The following is an 18,510-nucleotide window of genomic DNA, read 5'->3' on the forward strand; positions in this document are numbered from 1 at the left end:
CTGGATAAAGCAGATCAGAAGAATTTGCTGTTTTTCGTGTTGAAGGAGAACAGTGGTATGAGGTGTTCAGTAGGACCTATTATTACTATATTCTTACTATTCATACTCTGTAGATGTTGTAGGGTTCTGGAAGATCTTAATGTTAGGATTAAGCAGGGAGATATAGCAAGACAAATTGGAAAAAAAATTAAAATAGAAAAAGAAGCTCACCAGTTAATATCCAGTTTCTTCTTATTCTGAGGTCCTAAAAAGTAGGAGAAATATTTGCTAGTTCTTAGATTTACTGTGTTCTGTGAGAGGAAACAGAAATGAAGCTTAACTTTTTAAAATAAAGGCTAAGAATAAGTTGTTTCTGTAACAGGCTTGGGGGAGTGTAGCTTAGCTGTTTCCTTTCTCCAACATTAAGGACTCGTGTTGGCGTGAAGATGAGTTGTTAACTGGCAGCCAGGAACATAATAGATTAGAAATTAGACATCAGAGCTGTGAGTTCTGAAGCAAAATTAATATAGGTAGCAGAGGCAAAGTAGTTATTTTCCTGTATGAGATGCCACAGTATCAGTTTATAGGGGGGGAAGAGAATTGTCTTAAAGACTAGGCTAGATGTTTCCCCAAATCTGTCTATGCATTACTGAAGGTGCTCCATGAGTCTTGGCAACTTGGATGTCTTCTCTACTACTTGATTTCTCCTAATTTGACATACTTCACTATTTTGTCAAGTTAGTTGTCTGAAGTGTATAACTGAAAATGTAATTTTTTTTTCTATAAAGCAACAAGTATTGGGCACTCCTCTCTCTTTGAATCTACTATTTTCTCTATCTTTTATTTTATCCCCTCATTTTTCACACTTTTATTCCCTTCTATGTCTGTTTCCTGCCTAGAACTAGTCTTATACCTTAAGATTATGGTTTTTATTTCTGAGTAGTTTACTGATCCATTCTATACAGTCATATATTTGTGTTTTTACTTTGTTAACATATCCTTTCAAAATCACTATGAAAAGCTTGAGTATCTCACTGTGGTATGAGATAGGTAATAATTTTTGGAATAGCTTCCACATCTGCTTGCAATTATATTAACTAGGACTTCTTTGGAACATTTATCTACCTGCTCCTCGAATCTGTTGAATTGTCTTCTTTAAGATTCATTATTTTTTCATTTGCTCTCATTAGCAGCTTTGACTCTTAGGTAAATTACCATTACTTTCTGTGAATTGCCTTTTAGTTCTCTTACTGAAACTGGGGTGTCTTTTTCTTTTTTTTTTTTTTTTTCCACATTAAAGGTAATTGTATATGGCCATTAAAAGCAGTAATATGGCTTATTTTTAGTTTGCAAGTTTTAAAATTGATTTGCAGTGTTCTGCCTCAGTAACTAATAGAATGTCTCATATCTAAGAAACCTCAAGTGTAATAGTTCTGTGGCAAGAGTGATGCAGTCAAATTCCTTCTGTATAGTTTCACTGCTTATTTCTGGCAGATGTTAGGTCTTATTTATATGAACACATGTTCTGTTTATTAAGGACTTTGTCTTTTATATGAAATTCATGTTTTCAGCTTTATCAAAAAGTGCAGGTGGCCAGCTCTGATTGAAAAATGTAATTGAAAGCTGATTAAACTGAGTAGAAATGTAATGAATAAATGGTATTGGAACTTGACTACTGCATTCTGTGCTTATAAATCCAGTCTTACCAACAAGCTTCTGTTTAAATAAAAATGTGTAGTTGGAATATTCCCAGACTTGAAAAGAGCTGATCTAATCCAGATGGTAATTTCGAATTGGAAATAAGACTTCAGGTTATTTTTTTAAAGGCTCTCTGCTTTATACTATTGCTGCACAGAAACCTAAGTTGATAATCCAAGGTAAAAGTGGTTGTTTATGGTGGAGGTTCTGGTATTTGGGATATAAGCCTGCCCTTTTTCTTTGAATAGTCTTTGTAGTCACCTTACTTTCATGTGGAAAATATTCAGAACAGGTGAATTAGTAATTTCTATTATTGAAGAAAGAGGTCATTTCAGGATGTGATCAATTTTGTCACTTACTAAATTAAAAAGTTCCAGTAAGAGTGTCTTTAAAATAGTGCTTTGTCTCAGAGTAGTCTGTTCTTAAACAAAATAAATACGTCTTTACTTCCCTAGAATTTGTTAGAGAAATCCACTGAGAGAGAAACTCGCCAAGAATATGCTCTTGCCATGATTCAGTGTAAGGTTTTAAAGCAGCTAGAGAATTTGGATCAGCAGAAATATGATGATGAAGATATCAGTGAAGATATCAAATTTCTACTGGACAAGCTTGGCGAGAGCGTGCAGGACCTTAGGTATGTTTTGCAGTGTGCATTTAAAAAAACAGTTATGTGAATGTTGGTAGAACGTTTGTAAGGCTAAAATATCTACAGAATGATGAAATATAAATGCTATTTAGTAAGAGCATATAGAGGTGTGCTGGTTGTTAGTTTCCTATTGTATGTCAGTATTTAGAGGCTGAATAGAAAATAAATCTTTAATAAATCTGTGATCTTTGTAATTGAGAAATTGTTAAAGGACTCAAAATTGATCATAAAGGATTTCCAGGCAAAACTGAAGTCTACCTGATTAGAATAAGTTCTACTGTCCAGATTAACTCAAGATTTTGCTACTGTTTACCTAGTTCTTGGTCTTGTGCCTAAATTGAGGTGCATATTGTAGGTAGTCTCAAAGGTTTAACTGGATGGAAGGTAAAGACAGAAATCCTTAACTGGAGAAGTTAAAAGCAAAAAACCCAGCAAAACAGAGAAATTCCAAAATGTTGCAGTTGTGTGACTTGAGATTTTCCTTTCCTTATTTTTTATTTATCTCCTGGCAATAGTGTTTTGGGGCAGACAGAGGGTTATGTTTGAAAACAAGTTTTTCTTCTTGCCTCTCATGCATTTTCTTACTTAAAAAATGGTGAGACAGGGAACAATTCTCATACTCTGCAGAACACTGACTTCCAAATGTGTTATAGCAATTTGAGCTCCAACTTTGTTAGGGACAGGCTTGGGCATATGGTTCGAAGTGTTTGTAGAAGCTTGGCCAAGATCTCATTTAGGTTTGTGTTGCAGCTCCTTTGATGAATACAGCTCTGAGCTGAAGTCAGGAAGACTGGAGTGGAGTCCTGTGCACAAATCTGAGAAGTTTTGGCGGGAGAATGCTGTAAGACTAAATGAGAAGAATTATGAACTACTCAAGTAAGTTTTCAAGTCTTGAATCCTGTGATCCTTTAATATTTTGTGTTTAAGTGAACCTGAATGTAATACAGGTTTTACATTTTAACACAAAGTTGTGTCAATAATGAAAGACAATCCTGCTTATTTTAGAGTGTGTAGTTTGTTCTGTTCAAAACCAGACTGTTTATTTGCTTTTGCTGGTCAAAACATATTTATGATAGAGGGAATATCTTTAGCTTAATTTGCATGCAGGTTTGATTTGATTAAAAATATTTTTACTGTATCTTAATCTTAGTTTTGTATTGTGTGCTGATGTTGAGCTGAGTAATGAACACCTCTCTCTGTTATTTGGAAGTTGAAAGTTGTGGTACTGTACCGTGAAAACTTCGACTCAATGCATTTTATGTTGCAGTGTGTCTATTTTGTATTGAGACTGTGTTTGGAGTCGTTGGATGAAGTGAACCTGAACTCATATTCGTTTGCAGTCAAGGACTAGTTGTCTGGCATATGAAACTATGTCCTGAAATGATGCCTGGCTCTTAGTTGTTCCATGTTCATTGTCATTAACTGATAACACACCGTGTTCTTTCAGTTCGGGGCTTGCTAATAAGTGTCAGATCTAACAAAAATCAGGTGGTCAAGTGGAGCATGTGAGATTTTAGAAGACATGGCAAGAGCAAGGTGATCCTGAGCTTTATGTGCATTTCAGCTGGCCTTAACACCTCAACAAAACTGTCCAATATATTCTTCCCCGAGTGCATATTGCTGAATATGTAGGATTACAGACTTAAAAATTTTAGATGCTGACAACTGCAGCATGCAGTTGATGTTGAAGCTTAGTATTTCTTGTAGTGATCACAGTGTATCGCTGTATTTATTTCTCCTGTTCTGGGACTCAATTTCTTGTGTTGCTATGAAGACAGTGACATTCAGTAGTTCCTTTAACACACTCCCAACTCTCAAAAAAACCCCCGAAAAACTCAGTGCCACAACATCAAACCAAACAAACTAGTCCACAAAAATCTTACCCACCCTCTGCCACAACATAATGCACCTCAGAACTTCATTTTTTGCCTTGTAAGGCATTTGACAGACAATCCTTATTTGCTTTGAGCTTTATAATTTTATTTTTCCTTATCTGCCTGCTTGTTAGTTTTCTAAATCTAATACTCTTACAGTATTGTTAAACATAATTGTTTTCATACCTTCTGCCGTTACTGCCTCCTATGATGTTGGACTTGTATTTTGTTCAACATCGTTATATGGATCTTTGGTGTCTTCTGTTTAGTGTTATGGTTCAAGTTTCTGCTGCTGCTTCTTGTCAAAAGTAGGAGTTCTTTTCATTTGAGAAGTGCTTTTTCTTTTTCACTTTCTGGCCTCTAGAGAAGCAGTGGCTGTGGTAATTTAATTTTACCAGAATGTTCAGTTTTTTAATTCCAGTTGAATTTTTAACCTACCTATTTCAGCTTGTTTCTAACTTTCTCTGATTGGAACACATTTGTCATCTCACTAATCATAGAATACTCTAATTTTCCACTGGTCTGTATGTTTAACCTTTTAAACTGTGCCTAACCTTCATAATCTGTGTCATTTTCCCCCCTTCTCATTACTGGCTAGAGAACAGTGTTAATTGTAGCTGTTTTCCACTACAGGTGGTTTAACTACCTAATTAAAAAAAGACAGTGTTAAGAATCTAGAAGCTGTTTTCTGCTTCTTACAGCTCTGTGTTTCTATGCATGCTAAGAAAATAACCTGTGGCACTGGAATAATTTATGAGGTAGTATAGCTTTCATGTCAGTCTTTGAGCTGGGAGAGAACTGCTTTTTAATGAAGCTTATCTAGAACTCAGAACTGTTGGTCTTGAAGCCAAAGTATAACAGAGGAGAGGTTTTGTAATCCTTGGTTATAGGTATTTGTGTATGTAGCTCACTAAACTGACTCTAGTGAATACCTTAAATAATTCTATTAATTCTCAGTTTCATTGAGTACAAATGCATGTTTGGAAAAAGTTCTAGCTTTACTGTTTGGGTGACTTGTAAAACATTTTTACGCTTATGGGCTTTGTTATTTTAAGTTATCACTGATTAAAAACCCCCCAACACCTAAGAAAACCAAAACAAAAAAATAAAAACCAATCCAAACCCTGGGACTTGATTGTTTCAAATTCTTTCCTAGAATCCTGACAAAACTTCTGGAGGTTTCTGATGATCCACAAGTGCTAGCTGTAGCTGCTCATGACGTGGGAGAATACGTACGACACTACCCCCGTGGAAAACGGTAGGAAAATGCCAGTATGTTGTTATCCTAGAGAGGAGCTGGGCTGTGTGCTGTGCCTGTGGCATTTTCTGCTTATTTATATTAAAATATGCTACAGAGGGATTGCAGGTTATGCTTAAGTTTTATTCATTGGGAAGATAAGAAAACATAAACTAGATCAGATGAGAAACTGCAAACTGGATCTTTGACTTAATATGCTTCAATGTCTCTTAACCGTGAGGGGAGCCAATGTTTAAAGTAATTTTGAATACTATGTTTAGACTAAAGCAGAAGCCAGGCACCAGGAGAAATTGGAAGAACTACCAAGAGTAATTCAACATATAACTTTTCCTCACTGTTAACGACTAATTGGACTGTGATTATTGGACTTTGGGTAGACATGGACTATTCCAACAATGATAAAGATTGTTTTGTGACTTGAGACTATGGAGAAGTTTTATTCCATTTATTTATTATTGCTATTGTGATTTCAGTGATGCACAGGTTCAGTTGTCACTCTTCTGTTTAAGCATGTTTTAGCTACACAAATACACATTTTGGTGAAAGCTTTCATTATAAACCCAAATTCCTGTTGAAATACACACAGACATTGCTATATTTTCCTGCTTTAAAAACCTGTGAGCAAAGATGTTTACTGAGTAATTGCACCTCTGAGGTAGAGAGACCATTGAAGCAGAACGAAGCCTTTGATTTTTGCAGGAATCTGGCTCATCACTCATACAGAGGGACATAATTAAGGTGACTTAATTTTTGTAGGAAAGAAGCAGTCTGTTCCTGTTTTCTGCACAGCGTGTCATGGTTTAACCCCAGCTGGCAACTCAGGGTCTATACAGCTACTTGCTGTCTCCCCACAGCAGCATGGGGGAGAGAAACAAAAGTAAAAGTGAGAAAATTTGTGAGTTTGGATAAAGACAATTTAATAGGTAAAGCAAAACAGGAAGTAATTCACTGCTTCCCATGGGCAGGCAGGTGTTCAGCCATCCCAAGGAAAGCAGGCCTTCATCATGCATAATGGGTACTTGGAAAGATAAACACCAGCATTTTGAATGGTCCCCCCTTTTGCCTCCTTCTCCCAGTTTTATGTGCTGAGCATGTTACCATGTGGTATAGAATATCCCTTTGGTCAGTTGGGGTCAGCTGACATGGCAGTGTCCTGGCTCAAGTCCTTATGCAGCCCCAGCCCCCTTGCTGGTGGGGTGAGGAGCAGAGAAGGCCTTGATGCAGTGCAAATGCTGCTCAGCAGTAATGAAATCAACACTGGTTTTCGTGCAAAGAGGAAGATTAATTACCTCAGCTAAAACCAACTCAATAGATAAGATGAGAACGGCCTTCTAGCCTTGTAGGGAATTTCATGAACACTTCTCGTGCAGACTGCTGTCTTGATAGTAGTAGAATCATGGACACAGACTGAAACTTCAGGCTGTATGTATGCTAGGAAGGTTTGTTGACTCCAGAAATACTCACAGCCCTTGTAGTCTTGTCAGAACTGAAAATGGTATTTGGAGGAGAGGCAAGATATCCTTCAGTAAGATGGAAACCAATAGCGGTGCCTGCAAGTGGCAAAGCTGGAGGACTGACTAATACTGGTTGTTCTTGCTTTGAGCTGCTCTTTGTATGAAATAATTTTATTACATGTTTGCTATAATCTTTAAACAGCTTGCATGCGTTTACCTGAATGTGTGGGCTATGTATGGCCATGCAGTTGCTGGACCAAAGCTATGAAATCAGAAGAGTGAATAAACAGGACCTGTATCCTGTCTGTAGATGGGAAAACGTATAGTTGTTAGGATTGCAGCTCCACTCAGCTCCCAGGCTGTTAAGCCTATTCAGCAATGTGCCAGGCTTCAAAATGAGTGGTCATCAGCAAATAAAAACTGTCCTAGATACTGTTCTAACCCACATTCTTATCTCAAATTCTAATATTTTAGCTGCTTTCTGTTTACAGAAGTGGCTTATTTAGCTTTTCTGTTCCACTGAACAAACTTAAATGCTTCAATCTCTTTCTTTTGAAGAATTTCATTTGTAATCCAGTTATTCTTACCAAATACGACTTCAGCAATTTTGGAACTAACTAAAAGCTTAAAATACCTATGGATTATGTGTCTGTTCCAGCATAATAGACTGTTTCTTGTATTTTTTTGATATATAGACGTGTCCTGCTCCCACGTGTGATTTGTATTTCACACTTTCATTGCATGACTCACTTTAAGAATGGATACAGTTCCTTGGTTTAGAAGAGTAGAAGAATTCAGTTGTCTTAAATACTTCTGTTTCTGTGAAGTGTTTATTGTCAGCTCTTAACTGGATCATCCTTTAGCCTTTGAAGCTTGCAGAGATGAATTGGATACTAAAACTACTTGACTTCACCTGCTGCTCACAGCGGACAATTAGAGCTGCAGCTCTGGCTATCCTTTCTCTTTGTCTGACAAAAGAAGTGTTTGTTAATGAAATACTGTGTTTTTGCATGGCTGTTCTTCAGCACTTAAATAATCTTAATATCTTTTAAAATTACACATTATGGACCAAATTGTTGAAACAACAGCACTGTGGGCTTCTCATGGGGCTCAGCAAGATGCAGTTTCTGAGAGCGTGACAGCAGAAATAAAGCATAGCACTGGTGCTTGCTGTCACTAAAAATAAATGCAGGCCTCCAGCACAGCTTCCATGTGGCCCGTGGGTTATTGTTAGGCATGATCGACACTTAGAATTTCTTGAATTCTATGAATGTGGGCTTTGTGTTTTATGTGTATAAGAGATGGACACCTAGAGCCATTCTCTTCCTTAGCTCAGGATTTAGAACAAAACTTTCATTCCCTTCTTCACGCTGGCTTTCAGATAAGTAGTGTGGATTTTATATTTGTTTTCTGCTATAACAGTCTAAATTGTATTAATTTGTCTTTATCTTCAGTGTCTTCTTTCTCCCTCTGCATGGGTAATGTTAAAACCTGAATCCTCAGCATTCAGAAACTTTTTTGAAATGCCACTGTTTTGGCTTAGTGCAGTGATGTTATGGTGAGCAGTCGCTGCAGAAGATGTGCACAGATAACTGTTCCACTGGGCTCTAGTGCTTCTGCAAAGTAAGCAGCAGTTGAGGAGAGGGGAAACTAAATGTTGTGTTTTGGACACATTTGGAACTTGAAGGAGCACTATTCACTGTGAACCTTCTTCGCTGTTTAGAACTTTGGGTTGAAAACCCGTGGCTGGGAGGTGATTTCTACCTGTAGGCAGAATTATGCAAGAATGATAATGCTGTTCTTCAACACTTCATGTTCTCAGCCGTAATTTCAGTGATGTACTGTCATCTGAAAGAGCCTATTACCATTTGTGATTATAGGCTTTTAACCTTTCATTTTCGTTCTTGCATTCTTCTAGCATAAGGAAGCTTTTGAGTTTAATGCCTTTTTCACATCCTTTCAATTCCTGAAAATCCAGTGGTTTAAGTCAGTCCTTTAATAAAGAAAAAATTATTATTTGTGTTTCATACACTTGCCTTTGTGTGAAGTGGTTTTATATTTAACTCATTTAAAAAGGTGAGGCAGCATAAGACAGGCATAAAGGTATTTTTGAATCTGTTACATTACTAATAACTTCTTGAATTCTTGTCAAGGATTTTCCAGCTTGAAAAAACTACACTTTTCTGAATCCATTCCTGCTTTACAAAATAAATGTTTTAATATTATTAGAAAATAATATTTCCTGTGGTCTTAAGGATGGTTTTGACTGAGTTATGAAATTGAAAATTCTCTTTTTCATCTCCATGCTATATCTTCATACCTGTTTCATGGTTTGCAAAAATACGTGGTGTTGTGCAGCAGCAATGCATTAATCTGGCCATGAAAAGAGCAGTACTACAGGCAGATAGCTAATGCAAGCTTAGAATGGCAGGACAACATCACGTTGAAGCAAATGATTGTGTCTTCACAGGATAGCATATTAAACTACTAAGTGACCTGTGAGAGAACTGATGTGAAAAAACATATGAAAGTCAGTGAGTAAATTAGCTTATATATTCCTTGCAATTTCCCTCTAAACTTATTGTTATGACAGACTGAAATGCTGCATGTGAAGTCATCTGGATGGTGATACTTTTTCAGGTTGTAAGTGTGTTGCCTTCCACTGTTTTTATTAAGAAATTATATATTCATGACATGCAATACAAGGTTCCATCAATATTTCATAGGGGATTTGGTATAGCTGTTAAAAAGCTATGTCTGACTATGGTGGTGAAGTTTGTTGTGAAAGATGCAGCAGGAGCATATCCTTTTTCTGGGAGTGCTACCTTAACAGCCAGTTCTGCTTCTTGTTTAGGAGTAGCTGTTGCTCTAGTACAGTTTGAATGTCAAAAAGCACTATATGTATGAGGTGGGTGTGATTACAAGCATTTTTCTGTATTAGACAGTGCCAGACAGAAGAGATTGAGGTTTTATTCTTGCAAAAGATAGAGAGACCTGGTTGTCATCCATTTATGGGGTGGAGGGCACTACCTCTCCTACCCTGCAAACCCTTTTAGAGAGCTGTGTAAAGTAAATAACCCTTTCTGAAAAGGTTCTTTTATTGATTATTTATTCCAAAGTAGCTGACAGGAGTCCAGTGTAAACACTTTCTGATGTGAATTGTTAAAAAAATCTTAAAAAAATAAAAAAATCAGTAGTTATCACAGGAGATAATCTGTATTTGTAACACGCCAAGTGAGATGTGTATCTTGGCAAATAAATAATTTAAATAAAATAAATATTATATAAACTTAACCTCTTAATGCCTTGAATGTGAAGTGGTTAGATAGGATAGCTACCCAGAGTTGAAAGTAATGTCAAAAAACTTGCTCCTCTCCTCTTTTTCAGAGTGATTGAACAGCTTGGTGGTAAGCAGCTGGTTATGAACCACATGCACCATGAAGACCAGCAAGTTCGTTATAATGCACTACTGGCTGTGCAGAAGCTGATGGTTCACAACTGGTACGTGAAGATTATTTAACATACTACTAACCATGAGAAATGGTTTGTGGAGAGAGGATTCAAGACAGTAGAGTTCTTTTAGGGGAGAAGTAACATTTTTATGTTTAAAGACAGCAGTTTTTAAATAGCAGATCAATATGATGCTATTTAAAGAACTAAGGTAAGAACTTAGTTTTTCTGTGTATTTTGGAAGCAGTTGAATTGAGTAGCTAACTTACATGGTTGAATGTCAAACAAGCAATTCACTTGAACAATGTATTCTAGCTTAGGTTGGGTGTTAGGTTCTTCACCCAGAGGGTGATTGTGCTCTGGAACTGCTCTCAAGGGAAGTGGTCACAGCACCAGCCTGACAAGAGAGTGTTTGGAAAATGCTCTCAGACACATGGTGTGACTATTGGGCTGGCCCTGTGCAGGGCCAGGAGCTGGACTTGATGGTTCTTGTGGTTCCTTTCTAACTCAGGATATTTTGTAATGATTCTATGAATTTATTTGAACTGCTTGTGGAATTGCAGAAGTTTGTGGGCTGATTGAGTAGTTATTAAATAACCCTGAAGTCTTGGCAGGTTCTGCCACAGAGCTTGCTGTTGGGTGATGCTGCATTTCCAGCAGAACTCAGGACCTTTTTAGGGAAGCATTGTAGAGCTGAAGCTCTGAAAAACTTCAGCATTCATGGAGCAACTTTGTATAAGTTGCCAAACTAATTAGGTATGCTAAACATAAAGCATGGAGAGTTAAAAAATATCAATTAGGAGCTTTTAATCTGATTATTAATTATGAGTGCACCAGAGCTTATATTTTCAGTCTCCATTGCCTTAAAGGAAGATAACATATAGGAATACATCTGAGTATATTGGGACGTAAGTGTTGGGGTACAAAAAACTAATTCAATTTTGAATTTAAACAACCTTTTATTTCTGAAATGCTTAGTGCTTGGACATATCTATAACTTCTGTCAGTTTTCTCACCTGTGACAGAATGTGAACTTTTTAAAAGGCTGAGTAGGGGTGATGTTAGCAGTGTGAAAGTGGTAGGGGAACAAGGTCTACCAAGTTCTGACAGGTTAAGTCATTTCCTTGCTGTGACGGCTGGCTAAGTTGACAAAAAGCTCCCGTTGTCTCTCTCTGCAGTGTATCATAGGTAAAACAAAGCTGATTTTCTCCCTTTCCTTCTGAAGAATATGGGTTTTAAGGTTTTAACACTCATGCATGTTATACTCATTTTATCTTACTCCCTCCCTCACATACTGTGGGAACCTTCTATTAAAGAGAAACATGTGTTTTAATACCCTTCTATGGAAAATCCAGCTAGTGCTCTTCACCTATAAGGAGTACTTTGATAAATTACCTGGAATATCTGAGTGTGTGGAGATGGAGTATAAACACGTGTAATTTTTGGTCATTATTGTATATTATGCTCCACCCTGGTTCTCCTTTAATTCATTTCTTTTCTCACTGTGCTGTTCTGATACATTTGAAACATTCTGAGTATTACAAAGCAACTGCAACTAAATAGAGATGGAAAGTTTAGTTACTGATACTGCCTTCTGCAGTAGGGTCTGGCTTTATTTTGTGTGTCCTCTGATGTATTAAAAATCTGGTAGGAGGACCTCTGGTCTTTCTCCAGCACAAACCTGACTGGTAGTAAAAGTTTTCCTGAATGCCAAGCCCAGCTTTTTCTCACTTTCAATGAGAGAATACTACTTGTAAAAACATCACATCTGGTCTTCTAGATTTGTGTTGGTTTTTTAATGGTATAAACATTTTTATGCCTGCTTTTCACAGTTTGTGAACCTTTAGACTTGAGACTGAGGGGGAGATGGCAAAAGTACCTAGTTTCAGATCTTCAGAGGTGTCAGTAAAAAGAATCTGTGTAAGTTAGTGCCACTTTCACATTCTTATTGTCATCTCTGTAGGGAATGTTTTCTTGTTTAATTCATAGTGGAACATGCCCTTGGGACACATTGTCCTTGGCTCTTACTTGTCAAAGTAGTGTTCCCCCTGGCATGGTGTTATAACTTAAGCAAAGGAAATGACACACTGTTTGTATGTGGGAAGCTAGATCTGTCTTTGTGTAGATCTGGCTTTTGATGAGTGTTGGGAGCTCTTCTGTTTCATTGCTGTCTCTTCTCACCACACGAGCTGAGTCCCCTGACTGCCGCACACTGCGGTTTAAGTGCCTACTTACTAAGCTTTGCATTGTCATATGTTGTTCAGCAGCTTCGAGGTTTTGTTTCCCTTGCTCTTAAGAGCTGGGGAAACAATAAACATTTTTTCCTCTTGCTTCCACTTATTCTGGAATTACAGTTATTTCATTCAAATCAATTGTGGTTTTTTTCCCTTGAGTTTAACTGGCACAGAACAATTTGGCATTAGTGTCTGTGACACGTGTGACAGAGGTAGTCAGGATTTTCCTGAAGGCTAACTGAAGGAAGAATTAGAAAATAAAGCTTTGGTCTGCCACAACGAGGCTTGGTGCAAGTGCTGTGCCTGAAGCCAGCAGAGTAAGGAAAACTTGTGGTACTTGAATCGAGGGACTGCCACGGGGCAGCTGAAGTAGCATTCGGCCTAAAACACAGCTGTATCATTTGACTGTTAGCTCAACTTCGAGACGATTAACTCCTAAGTAATTTGAGTAGTTCATTACAGGCTGCTCAACTGGCTTTCCCTTAGGGGTTTTTAAGTCAGGGATTAATGGGGGGAAATCTGTCAGGCATTCTCTTAAATGGTGAAGCTATGTTGGCAAAAGCAATAACTGCTGTCAGCTTTTCTTCAGATGAGATAAGTTCAATTGAAATATTCCAGTTATATTTGCATGTTAAATGATCATGAACTTGATGAAGCGAGGAGCAAAATTATCTTTTTAGTATCACTTACTGCCTATACATGAGAATTAATCCTGAGTTTCAGTCTGACTTGAATTGTGTTAGTCATGGCACCCCATGCTGATAGTAAGAACCGGTGTAGTGGGTTGACCTTGGGTGCATGCACCCACCAAAGCTGCTGTATCGCTCCCCTTCACGGCTGGACAGGAGAGAGAAAATACAATGAAGGATTCCCGAGCTGGGATAAGGACCGGGAGATATCACTCACCAAATACTGCCACAGGCAAAACTGGCTTGAATTAGAAATAATTCATTGAATTTATTAATAACAAAACCAGAGCAGGACAGTGAGAAGTAAATAAGACCTTAAAAACACCTTGTCTCCACCCCTCCCTCCTTCCCAGCTCTACCTCCTCCCATACTGCTGGGAGGAGATAGAATGGGGATAGTGGCCAGTTCATCACACAGTGTTTTCTCCTGCTGGTTATGGAGAGGAATACTTCCCCTGTTCCATAATGGGGTCCCTGCCATGGGAGATAGTTCTCCATGAACTTCTCCAATATGAGTCCATCCCGTGGGCAACAGCCCTCCCAAACTACTGCAGTGGGGGTGCAGTCCTTCAAGGACAGGCTGCTCCAGCATGTGTCCCTCCACAGGGTCACAAGTCCTACCAGGAAACCTGCTCTGGTATGGACTTCTCTCTCCATGGATCTGCAGATCCTTGTCAGGACCCTGCTCTAGCACAGGCTCCTCTCAGATATTCACCTGCTCGGGCGTGGGGCTCCTGACCTCTTTCTTGATACCAACATGAAGAGTATGAGTATGCTGGCAGGAGCTGAACAGTGGGAGTTAGGATGTATCACTTAAGCATGATCAAGTGTGGTATGGAAGTGGAATTCATAAAGGGCATGCTGAATGAATCAACAAATTGGACAAGCTTTGAATACGGAACAAGTTCATACATGATTTTCTAAATGCACAGCCCAGACAAAATTATTTGCTCTCCATCTTTTAAAATGAGTAATTCTACAGGGAGACAGTAAAAAATCTGAAACTGCCTAGGATTTGCAATATGCTATATTTAGAAACTGTTACTCTATAGATAGCTTCTGTACAATACCTGCATTTGGGAGTGAGAAGTCCGGAGTGTAGTTGTAGTTAACTGGCAGCTGTGAAGTTTGCATCCACCCTCACTCCTTACTTTTCCCCCATCCCAACACTAAGGTGTGGAATGCTTACTAGAGTAGTAAGCTTAAATCTAGGAAAGAATACCCTACTGGATAAGGACTTCCACTATATTTATTTCTCCTGGTTCTTAGCCTTCATTATCGCTACAATTCCCTTTCAGTAGTTAACAGAAGTTAAAGAAATGAAAAGTTTGAGAAGACAGTGACTGATGAAAATTAATCTTTTTAAAGAGAACAGTTCTTAACTAGAATGAGACAAGTTAGGCAAAAATCCAATTAATTACAGGCACACTTGCTATCTAGTGGAGTGTTCCATCTTTTTATTTGCACATAAATGTGTATTCTTGTAAAACTTCATTCCATGTAGGTGTAGAGGCTGTTTTTTATTTGGCATATGTGCTCTGGGATTCACACTGTGCTCATATTTTCTGTCATGAGATCTGTACTCTTTGCAGAAACACGTTTTAATATTTCTAGAGCTCGTGTTAGCATGGAAAATAAAAGACATTCTGCTCAGTTTACATTTTCTTTTTTCAAAGAAAAAACATATCACCAAAGAAGTAACTTTTTGATAATTTACTTCTGATTAGTGTTCTTTAAAAATTTGATTTCCTGATAGGAAAATTCAGTTAAACACTATTGATGTTGATCATTCTTACATAAAAATCTCGTAAGTGTTGTAAGCAACTAAATTCTTTGTGATAACTAAATCTTCTGATTAAATATAAAACTGTTTTCAAACCACATTGCAAGGTTTAGTCAAGTGTTTTTTTAAATTTTACAGAATGGCTCTGCGTGTTAGCTCATATTGCATCTTATAAGTGAAAAATGGCTTTGTCTCCCTAATAGAAAGGCACATATTGAATTGAATTTCACAGTTTATTTTCTTTTAAAATCAATTGCTTAAGTAATAGCTTTATTATAAGAGCTAATTGATCTGCTGTTTCTTCATAGCTTGTATGTGAAGTTGTGAACTGGAAGTCTAGAATAACTCTTTCAAAGATTGGACAAAACTGGAGAAACTGCTGAGAGGAAAGGAGGTTCTTGTAGTGTCTGTTTGAAGACTCATGTTAGTGCTGCATTTCACGTCTTAAGGAGGGCCTTAAACCATGCTATGAGTAATGTTTTCAGTAATCACAAGATAATTTTGAGATTGTCTGTTACTGCATACAGCTGAAGACGTCTCCATTTGGAAACACAAAGCACCTCTCATGTATAATGTTCATAATTCTTCTGTACAACCATTCAGACTGTTTAGTTTTTATGTGCACATCAGAATGTTGTGGATCTCTTTACTGTGAATAATTATATGGAAAGAATGTCCTAGATTTTATTTATCTTAACAGTCGGCTTTTGTTCTAGTTGTTTGTATGAAGTAGAGTCTGTTAAACTAAGTATTGAGAATTGCAGAGATGTTTGCAGTATCTTTTCTTTCTTGAGATCTACAGCAACATTTATAGGTCAAGGAGATACATAGTGAAAATCACCATGGTTCCACTGAAAAAGATAATTTATAAATATTTTCAGTTTCATGTGTTGGAGGCCCAAACTGTTTGGTCAAACTGGCTTTGATTCTGTTGTGTACACTTGTTTCTTTGCTTTTGTTGTTAGTTTGTGATGACTTACCTTCAAAACTATTCATGTAGGCATTGATGTAATAGACACATATTTTATATTCTTTAATACCATTTATAAATTGGAATATTTAATATTGCATAAATCCACTGAGTCAAAGAAGAAAATTGTGTTCAGTAAACAAATGACAGAAGAGATCAGCAGTTCTCCAGTGGTGGCAGTCTTCCCCAGCCCAACTCTAGGAAGATGTCTCTTTGTTTTTTACTTTACTACTTTCATGACTGTTCTCTTTCTGATAGAACATGCTAATGAGGAGCACATAATATGTGTATGTATTTTTTTTCTGTATTATATATAGAGAAGATACATAAAAACGTGCAGCATTATAACTTCGGATCCAGCAGTAAGACATGTTAATATTACATTTCAGGAACCAAATATTAACATCGCTCCAGGTTTGATTTGTGCCTGGCTTCTTTATTTTCTTTCCTGGCTTCTGTGACTGTGGCTCAGAGGGGATGCAATTGCACCTGTGCTGGCCCCTGCGGAGCTCCAGTTGCCTTTCTCCCAGCCACTCCCAGTGTCAATGTGGCACTGCAGTAACCACGTTCAAGGGACCTTATTTGTGGAAATCAATTCACTGCAATTCACTTGAGGGTTAAAAAGTCCTGTCTCACCAGAATACCCTGAGTGCCTCCTGAGAAAGACAGGCCTACACAGCTGGAATGGGTTAGAGAGTGGATGTTCCAGCTTTGTCTCACATTGGATTAGATGGAGACTAGACAGATGGTTGCAACCTTGTTGTGGTGTTGTCACTTCATGTGTACTGCTCAGAGATTCCAGTGATGGTTAATCTGTGGAGTGTGACACAAGACAACGTTTTCAAGGGTTAGTTTGGCCTGCTTAGAATTGGGAATTCATCAATGGTGTAATTCAAATACCTATTTGTAAAGCCACAATGAATTAGTAAAACTGGCCCGTCTCTTTCTAGTCTAATAACTTCTCTCCAGATTACTAGACCTCTAGCAGATGTGCAACATAAGGCTGGCAAAACTGATCAATTTTTTCAAACTATTCTATCTGCTGCCTGTCCTGTGACCTTGTTTAACTGTTTGTCATGTCTTTATGATATGTCTGTAAACAGTGTATGTTGGCAATGTCTTTTGGGTGTGTTGAGTCAAGTGGCAGGCTTTCTTTAAAACTAGCTTTTCAATTATGTTTTCAAAAGTATGGAACTCTAGGCTTATGCTTAGATAGAGAAAAAGAAAATCAATATTTTTATTTTGGTTTTTGTCAAAGAAAGGCATTCTGTCTCTTGGGGAACCTCAGTCTCCTAAACCTAGCAAGAGATTGCAGCTATTCAAGGCTGTCAAATATGTTTGATAACTTACTTCTTTAATAACCAGGATGCAAGAGTTAAATGTTAGAAAAGAGAAAATATGAAAAATTCACCCTGCCTTTATTCTGTGCTTCATCTACTTTTCTTCCTTTGCCTATTAATTTTCAGTGTTCTTTAAAGGACAGGTAAATCTGACCGCGCTGGAATTTGGAGTATAACACTGAAAGCAGCACTACTTAAACTTCAAGGCTTGTTTCTTTTTAACATATGGCCTCTAGGGAACTGTTGTATGTGTCTTAAAACTTTCCCTTCTATTACAGATTGTTTGTTGTTGACAATGATCTTGTAGTATATGGTATATATTAGTATAAAATTTGTAGGTAGTGTCTTGTGCCAGTTTACAGTTGACTGAATTTAGAGGCTTATATGTTGGATCTGTTCTATGTGCCTTTTCCTAAATAAACTTTAAGTATTTGTTTCAATTATGACATTTAAGTATATCTCTGCTTCATGGTGTCTTTGTTTCTTTTGTTTCTCTTCTCAGAGGAACAAAAGCTGATTAAATTAAAATGAAGAAACAAATTAGAATAAGAATTTGAGATAAAATGAATTCATGTATTCACCTCTAAGCTTTCTTTTCTTCTTGGAAAAAGCACTTTGGGAACACCAGAAAATGTGTGTACAAAAAGAGGCCAGAAAAAGGGGGAGTTTCTACTGTGAGAGGAATGTCACTTGGTTATTCTAGTAAGAATGAAAAGATTAATTTGCAAATGGAAATTTATATTTCACCATCAGACTTTTGGGTGACCAGGGAAGTGAAAATGTATGATGTTTCAAGTCTTGTTGATCTGAGCTTTAATGGAGAAATGGAAGATTTTATAGGTAGTTTCAAAAGTGATGTACCACAATTGCATGTTTGGAGCTTTTCTGCAATGCAGAGGTAATATTTTTTTGTTCTTGTAAATCTATACTGAATCAGTTGTCTCATGTTTGAATGCTATCTGTAAATGCAAACTTGTTTGCACTAGCTTCATCTGCTTTTAATAAGGGTGGTTTTATGATGAAGGAAGTGAGAAGATGGCTAAATCCAACCTTTTTATAAAGGCCTTTCTGTTACATTGTGAGGCAAATGGTTCAAAGTATCTTGTAGTGGTCTAATTCATGGGCTTATAGCTTGC

General features: G+C 37.4%; 1 protein-coding gene across 1 annotated transcript in view; it reads left to right on the forward strand.

Moving 5' to 3' along the window:
* The window catches only part of ATP6V1H (ATPase H+ transporting V1 subunit H), a 49,777-nt gene that overhangs the window by 25,158 nt on the left and 6,109 nt on the right, over positions 1–18,510 (forward strand). Inside the window, exons 10-13 of the mRNA XM_040074923.2 lie at positions 2,133–2,311; positions 3,074–3,199; positions 5,354–5,455; positions 10,297–10,410. Coding sequence (XP_039930857.1) covers positions 2,133–2,311; positions 3,074–3,199; positions 5,354–5,455; positions 10,297–10,410 — 521 coding nt within the window. The remainder of the gene's footprint in view (positions 1–2,132; positions 2,312–3,073; positions 3,200–5,353; positions 5,456–10,296; positions 10,411–18,510) is intronic.

The sequence above is a fragment of the Hirundo rustica genome, chromosome 1, assembly GCF_015227805.2.
Source record: "Hirundo rustica isolate bHirRus1 chromosome 1, bHirRus1.pri.v3, whole genome shotgun sequence".
In the NCBI taxonomy this organism is placed as follows: domain Eukaryota; kingdom Metazoa; phylum Chordata; class Aves; order Passeriformes; family Hirundinidae; genus Hirundo; species Hirundo rustica.